General features: G+C 41.8%; 1 protein-coding gene across 1 annotated transcript in view; it reads right to left on the bottom strand.

Annotated features, from left to right (window-relative positions):
* HEPHL1 (hephaestin like 1) overlaps window positions 1-6,834 on the bottom strand; it is an 80,186-nt gene extending 73,352 nt beyond the window's left edge. The window contains exon 1 of the mRNA XM_005579371.4: window positions 6,665-6,834. Within this exon, the coding sequence (XP_005579428.3) occupies window positions 6,665-6,834 (170 nt within the window). The remainder of the gene's footprint in view (window positions 1-6,664) is intronic.
* Window positions 6,835-12,298: the final 5,464 nt, after the last annotated feature.

Below are 12,298 nucleotides of genomic sequence, written 5' to 3'. Positions count from 1 at the left end.
AAAATTTGTTGAGGCTGGGTGTGGTGGCTCATGCCTAATCCCAGCATTTTGGGAGTCCAATGCAGGAGGATCACTTAAGGCTAGGAGTTTAAGACCAGCCTGGGCAATATAGTGAGATCCTGTCTCTATTCTTTTTTAACTAATAGAAAAAAAACCTTGAAAGTAAAAAAAAAAAGAAGTGGGAAGGGACAGAAGTAAGAGAAGAGAAAGCAGTTTGTTTTAGTGTCTACACAGCAAACCAGCCATTGAGAACATATTATGCATTTGTAATAGTAGAACAGAAACTCCAGCTCCTTTGAGTTCTATAAAATGCAAATTTGCCCAAGAAACAAAGTAAGGAAGTAACTTCAAGGGAGTCATCCCCATGAAGCAGCCTCCAATTTAAATGGAGTATATTCATTAGAATGTCACATTGGTGAGCCATCTGTTGTTCATTGCGTAGCCATGGCGAGGGGCTGAGCAATCACTATCCCTCAAGAACATTTTCAGTCTGCATTCTAACATCTTGACTCAAGCTAAGGAGGTGTCTACTTCCTGCTGCAAAGGAATCCAGTGAGTCCAGGAAGGTTACCATTAGCAACTGCCTTAAAGACAAGATGGGGACTTGGAACATTACATTGCCAGGTGCCCGGGGTCAATCCTGTGGAGGGAGATATCTTCCAAAAGCAGGGGACATTAATCATTATCAGAATCATTATCAGAACAAACCTGCCCTTGGGAATCCCCTACACAGTGCAGAGTTGGACTTCCAGGTTAGATTCTCAGGAGTTCGTAGCTTGCAGGGGTGTAAACTACACCTGCAATCCCATGACCCCTGCATCTTTTAGCGGAATGTTTTCCAATCGCTTCCTTGGAGCAATTGCTGATCATCTACTATGTCTGGAACATAAAACTAGAAGCTGGGGCCGAGATGTATTAATCTCAGTCCCTGCATGCAAGAGTTCTACCATCTAGTTGGGAAACAAAACATATGCATTTGACAATAAACACACAGTTCTACAATGTTAACTGCCAACTCTACTGTCCAGAGCCCACATGTCTGGAGAGGGCAGGGAAATACAGGATGAAGATAAACTGCAAAATAACCTTAGCAGAGAGTGTGATCAGAGCCAACACGTGAGATCATAAGGGTCACAATAAGGACAAGAAATATTGTCTGAGCTTGAGAAGAAACATTCTTCACCAAGGAGAAAAAAGGATGAGATTGAGACAAGTGCCACTTGGCAAAAGGAAGGGTGGAGACAGAGATTACACATTCAGTTTGGTGAAGCTGCACCCTCCCTATGAGATTAATAATTTTTAATAGCATCTGGATGATATGCTTCTAGATACATTCTTTCACTCTGGGTCCCCTGGTACCACCTATGTCTTGGGTCCTCGCTTTTCACTCTTCATTTCCACAGAAGCCCTCCAGCGCATATACAAGGCATTTTCAAAACAAATGGCATGATGAGGGGGAAGGAGAATGAGCTTGAATCCCAACTCTCTCACTTGCTGGTTGTGAAATGGGGAAAAGACTTAACCTCGCTGAACCCAGTTTCCTCTGCTGTAAACTGGTGACTGTGGTAGAGCTATCATAAGGATTCAGTGAGAATAGGTGTGGAACCCCCCAAACAGCAACGGGGAGAGTGGTGCTGAATCAATGACAGTTATGATTATTTCTGGTCAGGTGTACAGCTTTGTTAGAAAAGAGGAAAATGTGACTAGCCAACGTCTTTCCCCCAGGGCTCCTGCTCTCCAGAGAACCCCATGAGACAGCAGAGCTACCATGAGAGCTGATCAAGTGCTCTCAAGTGGCAGGCACTGTGTCTGAGTATCTGCAGATCCTAAGTCCCAAAGACAACTCCACAGTCCTCATCCACAGAAACTTATTGGAAAAATGGGTCTTTGCAGATGTGATTAAGTTAAGGATCTCGAGATGGGGAGATCATCCTGGGTTAGCTGGGTGGGCCCTAAACACCATCAAAAGTGTCCTTATAAGTAAGAGGCAAAGATCGGCTAGACACACACAGAGAACAAGACAATATGAAAGTGGAAGCAGATATCAGAGTGATGCAGCCACAGCCAAGGAATGCTGGCAGATACCAGAACCTGGAAAAGTCAAGGAATGGCCCCTCCCTTAGAAACTCCAGAGGCAGTGTGGCCCTGCCAACACGTTCAGTTCAGACTTCTGGCCTCCATAACTGGGGGAGAATGAATTGCTGTTGTTTGAAGTCACCTAGTTTGTGGTAATATGTTATAGCAGCCACAGGGAACTAATACACCCTCAAAGCAAGTACTATCGCTATCCCCATTTTACTGATGAGAAAACTGAGGCAAAGAGAGATTGAATTACTCACCCATAAAGTGGGACAAGAATTTTAAATGTAACAGTTGATGCCAGAGCCCAATACTTTACCAGCAAACTGGTCTGCCACGGCATCTCCCTCAGACCAAGGCTGGGCTACACTTGGCTGGGGAAATCCTCCTGATGCCCCCTGATCTCCCTCTCAGGTACAGAAGATTGGTCACCCCACTTCATGGTGTGCTAACCGTTTAAAGCAATGCCTGGAGCATAGTAAATACTCAGTGACACTTAGATAACTTATACTGTCAATGAGTTATCTTTCAGATCCTGCTAACCAGGCCTTGGGGGCCCATCATATGGAGGTGGGGGCCCATCATATGGAGGTGGGAAAAGGAAGACGAGGACTAAGAGGATGCCTGTGAATCCTGAAAAACAGGGGAGAACTGAGGTAGAGGAGGGTAGCAGGGACTGCCAGCTGCCTTGCAATAGTCATGCTCCCCTTCTTTCTTAGTGTCAGAGACAAATTCTATCTTTATTCAGGCAGAAAAGCACACAGCTGAAAGATTATATTTTTTCAAGTTCTCTTTGTGGCTATGCATATCCAATGAGATGTAAGTAAATCAGTTGGGTAGGGTTTCAGTGAGAACCCTTTAAAAGGCAGATGCAGCAAAAATTGTTCTGCTTCTACCTTTTCCCTTCCTCTCTTTCTTCCTGGAATATAGACATGACGGCTGGAGATCCAGCAGCAATCTTGTGACCATGAATGTGCTTGAGGAGGGAAACCACATAGGGTTTAAAGCACATAAATTAAGTATGGTGGATCAGAAATATAGAAAGCCCCTGAGATCCTATTATACCATCTATCCCACCAGCCTTGGACTGCCCACTTCCGGATTCTTCTACAAATGAATACAAAATCCTAATTTGTTAAAGACATTATACTCCAGTCTCTAGTGGCAGCTAGAAACAATCACTCTCTGATATAGGATATAACAGCAGCTCCAAGAGATTCATATGGTATCAGTCTAAACAAAATATTTTTGGTGCTGATAAGACAGAAGTTGAGGTCTGAAAGTTACCGTTTGTTTAGACTATGCACTAACCAGATGATATTCTTTTCTTTATTTCAAAGCTCACAAAAACCTCTGTCTCCTCCCTGCTTCCCCTCAGTTGGTCCTTCTTTCAGATAGATGTGTGAGTTCTCTCTCCTACCCGTCCTAGGGCCTGCTTCTTAGAATAGTCCAAGCCCCTTGCCACCCACTGGGCTGATGCAGTGATGTGGCTGGGTCAACTAACAGACCCTACAAACCTGGGGTTTGAACAGTGGCTAGCCTCATTTGTGTTTAAGCGCAGTTCCACCCATGAGTTAGCATCCATGAAAACCCTGCATTTCACTGGGAAGAAAATGCCAGAATGTGTGTTGATTGTCTAATGGGGTCTATGGTGAGAACTGTGGCTTTAAATAAGATGACCCCACTCTAGTTCCATTAAAGACCAGGCTTTACCACCAAACACACACCTTAATTAAGCACTTTATGAGCCTGAGCAGGACTGGTATAAATAGATCAAAATACTGACACCATCCCCAGGCAACTCAAAGGAGCCTGGTGCCCCCATTTACTCCAGGGAGTAGGAGAAGAAGTATATTTATCTGGAGAAAATATTCCTAAATAGAATCTAACTCCTAAATCCTATACTTTCTAGGAAATATTAGTGATTACAGACTCAATTATATTTTTGAACCCTATAATCAAGCAAAGGTACCAAGTAGGAAAATTAAATTGCACCATCTAAGGGCTACAGAGTCTCAGTGAAATGATTTCAATTCATTTCTGATCTCATCCTTGTGCATCAGGATGTGCCTAAGTTTGGTTTCCAAATGTTTTTACATTACCGAAACTTTGGCACCCACCATGTTTTCCCCCAGATTTTTGCCCATTCCCCTTATTCAAAGATGAAGCAACTAGAACAACTCATTCGATCAGGTGATTCATTTTTACTTCAATGATTTTGAATGCCTGCCCTATGCTAGATCCTCCATGGGGTACTGTCAATGACAAAGCTCGTGTAGGGAAGGGGGACTATTAAATTTATGGCCAAACTTCTTATCTATCATCATGGTGTTTTACTGCAGCTGCAGACATGACTGATGTACATCAAGCAATTAGAGGGCAATGCAGAGGGAAGAAAATGCAGTGTCTAAGTTCATGATAAAGACCCCAAGCTCCATGAGTGGTTAGGAAGGAAACAGATCAGAACAAGCCAGGGTCATGGGGGAAAGCTTCATGTATGAAGTGAGGAATTGGAGATAATTCTTAAAGGACAGGGGAAAAAATGGAGAAAGAAAAATACAGACTACTTCAAAAGTTGTCACATAGGTCCACAATCAGTCCCATGTCTTCTCTAACTCTAATTTCTAGGACTGAACATTTGCAAATCATCTGTCTCCTTTCATTCACCATTGCAAAAATCTTTCTAGAACTGGCAAGTCAGGTAAGATATTTTTCATTCGGTTTCAAAATTATTTCTAATGCTTTGGCATTACACTTCTCAAGTGACTCTATGGATTACATTTCAACTCCCTTCTTACACAGATTAAAGGAAGTGATATTCAGAGAGATTATGTGACATGTTCAAGATTACACACCAAGTTGGGCAAAGCAAGTGCTAGAAGTCAGGTCTCCAGATTTCTATTTCAGGTTCTTTCCACTCATGGTGGAATTCTGAGCACCTGGCTCTCCTGGTCCTTTAAATATCAGACATTTACTCTATAAACTCTGGCAGGTATTTAACCTCAGAGACTTGGTTCCTGGTTCATAAAATGAGAATAATATCTGCAAGCAATAATGAATTGAAAAATCCCTCATAGAATTTTTGGGTCAGAACAAAGGTCCATACACAGTTATAGTGACATGGGCATTTTAGGAAGAAGACAGAATTTCTGTGCGTGTTAATCTTATGGAAAAGCAATCCAGTATCACATTTAAACGCTATATTCATTACACTCAGTGTACACATTTTCAATATTCTTATCCCCAGTAGCTGCTCACATTGACCGTTTCCTACTGAGCCCTCTCTGAGAATAGCAGAGCTCTATTTGTAGAGAAGGCTCCTGGCATTTTGGGTACCCTTTCAATCCCATAGCTATTCATCACAGTAAAGATACCACCACCAATGGTCAGCAGATGTGGGATTGAAAGCAATCAAGAGTTTCCTTTGGAAATAGCCCTGCAGACATTATATTTCCTGGTACAAAGCTTAAGGAAAAGTCTTCCTTGGCAGCTTGTCTGGCATAGGCTTTATCTTTGGTAAACAAAACATGACTATACCACCTTGGTGTTGTTAGAAAACTTGGAAGCTGTATTTCCAAGTCAACTGTATCTTTGGTCTTTCCTCAAAGACAAGGGGCCCCGGCTCTTAAAGACTTTTTGCTAGGCCCTGTGCTGTTCCTGAGTTTTATCAACTAAACTCATCTTTAGGAAATGGAACATGGATGCTGAATGCAATGGGTTCTGCCTATCAGAAAAGAAGCAAGCATTCAAATATCCAACAGAGTTTGCCAAAACATCTCAAAAGATGTTCTACTAACCACAAAGTTGAAAATAGCATGGCAGCTTCTGGAGTCAGGAGGTGACTTCAGAGGGAGATCCATGAAACAAACTAGATAGTTAAGATATTAGGCCCTGGAGGGGGCAGGGAGCAAGGGTTATTTTGTGCCCCAAATTAAAAATCAGGAACATAGAACACCGTGGCACCATCTCACCTAGCTATGCTATGGGTTCTGGGATAAGATATTGCCCTCAGCATGAATGACTTGGAGCTGGAATAGACTTTTTAACCAGTGATAGAGCTATCTCTAAGTAGACTCAAGGAAACTCTGAAAATAGCAGGCAAATCTCCTGTGACTTCCCTCTCTTTTAAACATTGAAAAACATGACTTAGCTTACTCATCTTCAATTATGATGCTTCATTCCAAAAATACAAACTAAGAAAACACTGTGTTTTAACAGTAAGGAATTCCTGAAATTTCTCAAATCTTCATCCCAAGTATTGTCATTTAAAAACAAACAAACAAACAGAATCCCCCAGAAGTTACTAGTAGTGCCTGGTGAAAATTGTCAAACACCTGGTTGTGTATATGCCTCTTCACAGGCAAGGCTGTTAATAGGTGGCTCAACAAATATATGGAGCTATGAATATCTCTTCCAAATTACACACCCATCCATACTAGGGATCTTCAAGCAAAAAAACAAAACATCTTCTCTTGGTCTAGATCAACTCACCCCAATTACAAGTACCCAAGAAATACAACCTTCCCCATGCAGAGTCAAAAAGAGGCCAAACCTGGGAGTCAAAGAGGACCCTAAGTTCACTCACTTGTCTTCCGTGAAACTTTTCCCAGTAATAACATTCTTCCCTTGGGGTACATAGTTCCAGTATTCTTCCACAATCCCAATGTAGTATGTTCTGGTAACTGCGCCAACCAGCCCAGACAGACCCAGGAATGTGAGGAGAAAGATGCAGCCAGCCGGCTGCTTCCGAGGCATTTGTGGATGTAACTCAAGCAGGCAGGCAGCCTGCACAGGGGACAAATCTGTTGGTCCCTCCCCCTCACTCAGCTCCTCCTCCTCAGGTAGCTTGGAGTTGGGGCAGAGGCAGAGGTTGAGGACTTGCATAAGCAAAGCAAGCTCAATGCGGGCGTTACTTTGACAACAACACTTTTGCCAGCCATCCAGGAAATGTGTAACTGGCTTATTTATTTACTGCCCAAGCCAATAGGCCTGTTTCTGTAAGTTTCGGTACCATGCTCTGACATCAGTCATTTGTCAGCCAGGATGACAGTATGACAACTTGGGCTGATGGCTTTCCCCCACCCCTTCTGCTTCTTTTCTTTTCCACACCTCTTACAGGAACACATTAAAATCTGAAAAGTGAGCTGGCCTGAGTGGAGCATCAGGAAATACTCCAGGCACTAAAGAAGGCCTCATCTCTGCCAGGACGGTAGAGGAAGTGACATAATCACCATCCAGCTTGTTTTATGAGGCTACATGAAACCACAAACTAACATCATAAAGTTCATTACAACAACATAAAACCCCACTAATCCTTCATTGGCTCATGTGCCATCTCCCCCATATTCTCTCAAATCCTACCAGCAAAAATGAGAAGGTTGACTACTCAGGTCAGCCAAAGTGTTAGTGGCCACCACCTCCACACAGGGAGCCGCCTTTCTTGGGATAAATGAAAATGATGATGGGGGAGTACCCTTCAGACACATGGAGACAAAATTCAGTAACAGGTGAAAAAGGCTGGGCCATTCTTCTGTGTCTATCTAATCTGTGTCCCAGAATCTCAGTATTGATAGAGACCTTGATCAACCTTGGAAGAGAGGTTGATCCCCATGCAGAGTTACTCTTGAGGGAACAGCCATGGAATGAAGGAAACAGCCTCCTGGCCTTTGAAGTTGGTCAGACCTGGGTTTGAATGTGAGTTCCTACCACTTTCTAATTTAGTGGCATGGAGGAATCACTTAACATCATTGAGCTGGAGACTATAGAAGAAGGATTGAGGGATTCTTAAGGAACTTTTTAAATGATGATGTCTACAAAGTGCCTATCCCAGTCCCTAGCATAGAGTAGGTACTAAATAAGTGTTAAAGTCCTTCTTCCTCATTCATGCCCTCTAAGAGAGACTGTCAACCTGTGTACCCACAGACTTGCATTTCCCCACAGTCTTCAGCTTTCTTGCCACTATTCTTTGCCAAAGTCCTATGTGCCATGCCTTCTACCTGTCTCAAGTAAGAGAATTATTTTTCTTTAAACTGTAGCTACCCTATAAATGTCCCATAGCACAGTTTGTATTAACATTCATCTTAATTAATAATAGGCCAGGGACAGTGGCTCAGGCCTATAATCCCAGCACTTTGGGAAACCAAGGCAGGCGGATCACCTGTGGTCATGAGTTCGAGACCAGCCTGGCCAACATGGTGAAACCCTGTCTCTACTAAAAATACAAAAATTAGCCGGGCGTGGTGGCATGCACCTGTTACCCCAGTTACTTGGGAGGCTGAGGCAGAAGAATCGCTTGAACCTGGGAGGTGGAAGTTGCAGTGAGCCAAGATCACACCACTGCACTCTAGCCTGGATGGCAGAGCAAGACTGTCTCACATTAAAAAAAAAAAAAAAAAAAAAGGTTTGGGGAATTTGGAAATGTCCCAAATCAAATATCTTGTTGCTTATATCCCAAAGAAGCTGGTTATTTTGGGCCTATCAAAAGCATTATTAGGACATATTCCCTCCTTTTTGCACAGAAGAAAAAAAAAGGTATAAGTGATACAGCTCAAAGAGACAAAAGAGTTAACTTTCCTGCCCAAGATACTGAACACGTGTAATTAAAACCCAGGAGAAGGCATTATCTAACTTCTGATTCAAAAACTAGATCTGCAGAATAGATCAGGTCAAGAAATCTGAGTCACTGTAGCAGATGAAGTCAATGCATTTACTCTGTTTGTAGCAGAGAACTTCCTGAGAGCCAAAAGAGGGAAAGAGTTTATTAAAAACAATGAAATAGGGTTCTGGAAAGCTCTCTCAAATTCTTCCTTATCCTAGGACAGTAAAGGTGTTACTCAAAGAGCATTTGAATGCCATAGGAGCTAAAGAAAAGAAACTGGTATGAGACAATGCAGTGTTCCTATAATACTCATTTCGGAAAGTCCACAGTTCCATGCCCAATGTGTTTGATAGTGTCTAAATTTTATCAGGAAACCTGTGAATTATAATGTCAACACTCATTTTTGAAAACACGCAGTTACATACAAGATGTGTTTGACAACTTAAAATTTGATTAAGTAACCTGTGTAAGTAATAATGTTAACAAATACTTCCAACTCCGTTGAACACTATTCTGACATGTTTTTTAAAGTTGAGAAACCCATTTATCAAGCATTTATTATGTGAGATGGCCAGTTCTAGATATTCACTCCATTCCTCAAAACATTCACCAGTTTTCAGATATGGTAAATTTGACACCATGCATCAATAGCAGAGAAAGATAATCCTGGGTTAAATCATATTTATTTGAAATTATGGTACAGACATACCTCGAAGATATTGCAGGTGTGGTTCCAGACCACCACAATAAAGCGAGTATCAAAATAAAGTTGAATCATATGGATTTTTTGGTTTTCCAGTGCATATAAAACTTATGCTTAGGCCACGTACAGTGGCTCACAGCTGTAATCCCAGTACTTTGGGAGGCCAAGGTGGGAGGATCACTTGAGGCCAGAAGTTTGAGACCAGCCTGGGCAACACAGCAAAACCTTGTCACCATAAAAAATACAAAAAAAATAGCCAAGCATGGTGGGGTGCACCTATAGTCCCAGCTACTCAGGGGGCTAAGGTGGGGGGATCATTTGAGCCCAGGAGGTCGAGGCTGTAGTATACCAAGATCACACCACTGCACTCCAGCCTGGGTGACAGAGTGAGACCCTATCTAAAAAAAAAAAAAAAAAAGTTGTGTTTACACAATATTATAGTCTAGTAAGTATGTGTGCAATTGCATTATGTCTAAAAAATGTACATACCTTAATTTAAAAACACCTTATTGTTTAAAAATGCTAACAATCATCTGAGTCTTCAATGAGTCAATCTTTTTGCTGTGGAGGGTCTTGCCTCAATGTGGATGGCTGCTGACTGATCAGGACGGTGGTCACTGCAGGTTGAGGTGGCTGTGGCAATTTCTTAAAATAAGAACAATAAAGGTTGACACATCAATTGATTTCCTTTCATGAAAGATTACTCTGTAACGCATGATGCTGTTCAACGGTATTTTACCAACAAAAGAACTTCTTTCAAAATCGGAATAAATTTTCCCAGCCCTCCTCCTGCTTTATCAGCTAAGTTTATGTAATATGCTGAATCCTTTGTCGTCATTTCTACAATATTCACAGCATCTTCACCAGTAGATTCCATTTCAAGAAACCACTAGCTTTGTTCATCTATAAGAAGCAACACCTTATTCATGTAAATTTTATTATGAGATTGCAGCAAGTCAGTCACATATTCAGGCTCCACTTCTAATTGTAGTTCACTTGCTATTTCTACCACATCTGCATGTACTTCCTCCACTGAAGTCTTGAACCTCTCAAAGTCATCCATGAGGGTTCGAATCAACTTCTTCCAAACTCCTGTTAATGTTGATATTTTGACCTTCTCTCATGAATCACAAATATTTTTAATAGCATTTAGAATGGTGAATTCTTTCCGGAAGGTTTTCAATTTACTTTGCCCAGATTCATCAGAGGAATTATTATCTGTGGCACCTATAGCCTTAAGAAAGGTATTTCTTAAATAATAAGACTTGAAATTCAAAATTACTCCTTGATCTATGAGAAACCAAATGGACGTTGTGTTAGCAGACATGAAAACAACATTCATTTCATTATACATTTCCATCAGAGCTCTTGGGTCATTGTTAATGAGCAGCAATATTTTGCAAGAATTTTTTTTTTCTTAGCAGTAAGTCTCAGCCCTGGGCTTAAAATATTTAGTAAACTACGCTGCAAACAGATGTACTGCTGTCCAGGCATTATTATTCCATCTAGGGAGCATAGACAGAGTAGACTGTACATAATTCTTAAGGGTCCTGGGATATTTGGAATGGTAAATGAGCACTGGCTTCAACTTAAAGTCACCAGCTGCATTAGCACCTACTAGGAGAGTTAGCCTATCCTTGGGCCAGGCACAGTGGCTCATGCCTGTAATCCCAGCACCTTGGGTGGCTGAGGTGGGAGAATCACTTGAGTGCAGGAGTTTGAGACCAGCCTGGGCAAGATGGTGAGACCCCATCTTGTAAAAACAAATAAAAACAAGAGTGAGCCTATCCTTTGAAGCTTTAAAACCAGGCATCGACTTGTCCTCTTCTTCTACTATAAGGATGTTTGGTCTACATTGAAAATTTATTGGCCTAGTGTGGTGGCTCATGCCTGTAATCCCAGCACTCTGGGAAGCCAAGGTGGGCAGATCACTTGAAGTCAGGAGTTCGAGACCAGCCTAGCCAACATGGTGAAACCCATCTCTACCAAAAAATACAAAAATTCGCGAAACGTGGTGGCACACGCCTGTAATCTCAGCTACTCCAGACGCTGAGCTGGGAGAATCACTTGAACCCAGGAGGCTGAGATTGCAGTAAGCCAAGATCCTGCCACTGCACCCAGCCTGGGAGGCAGAATGAGATCCTGTCTCAAAAAAAAAAAAAAGAAAAGAAAAGAAAAAACAAAGAAAAAAAATGTATTGTATAGTTTAGCCACCTTCATCAGTTATCTTAGCTAGACCCTCCAGAAAACTTGCTGCAGATTCTCCATCAGCACTCGCTGCCTCATCTTCACTTCTGTGTTATGGAGATGGCTTCTTTCCTTAACCCTCATGAATCAACCTCTCATAGCTTCAGACTTTTCTTCTGCTACTTCTTCATCTCTCTCAGCCTTCAAAGAATTGAAAAGAGTTAGGGCCTCACTCTGAATTGGGCTTTGGTTTAAAGGAATATTGTGACTGATTTGGTCTTCTATCCAGATCGCTAAAACTTTCTCCATATCATCAATAAGGCTTTCTTAGCATGCATGTGTTCACTGAAGTAACATTTTAAATTTCTTTCAAGAATGTTTCTTGCATTTGCAACTTTGCTAACTGTTGGGCACAAGAGGCCTAGCTTTCAGCCTGTCTCAACTTTTACCATGACTTTCTCACTGTGCTTAATCATTTCTAGCTTTTGATTTAAAGTAAGAGATGTGCGACTCTTTCACTTGAACACATACCTTTGTAGAGTTATTAAATTGGCCTAATTTTGACATTGTTGTGTCTCAGGGAATAGAGAGGACTGAGGAGAGAGAGTGACAGGAGAATGGCAGCCAATGGAGTGCCAAGACCAGCTCTGTCATGGAGAACCTAACTCAGTGGTGTTAGAGAAATTAAAAACACACTCTCAGAAATATAGAGTATGGAGTGGGAAATCAGG

This window comes from Macaca fascicularis, chromosome 14 (assembly GCF_037993035.2).
Source record: "Macaca fascicularis isolate 582-1 chromosome 14, T2T-MFA8v1.1".
Lineage (NCBI taxonomy): Eukaryota > Metazoa > Chordata > Mammalia > Primates > Cercopithecidae > Macaca > Macaca fascicularis.
This window is presented reverse-complemented; position numbering and strand designations above follow the sequence as displayed.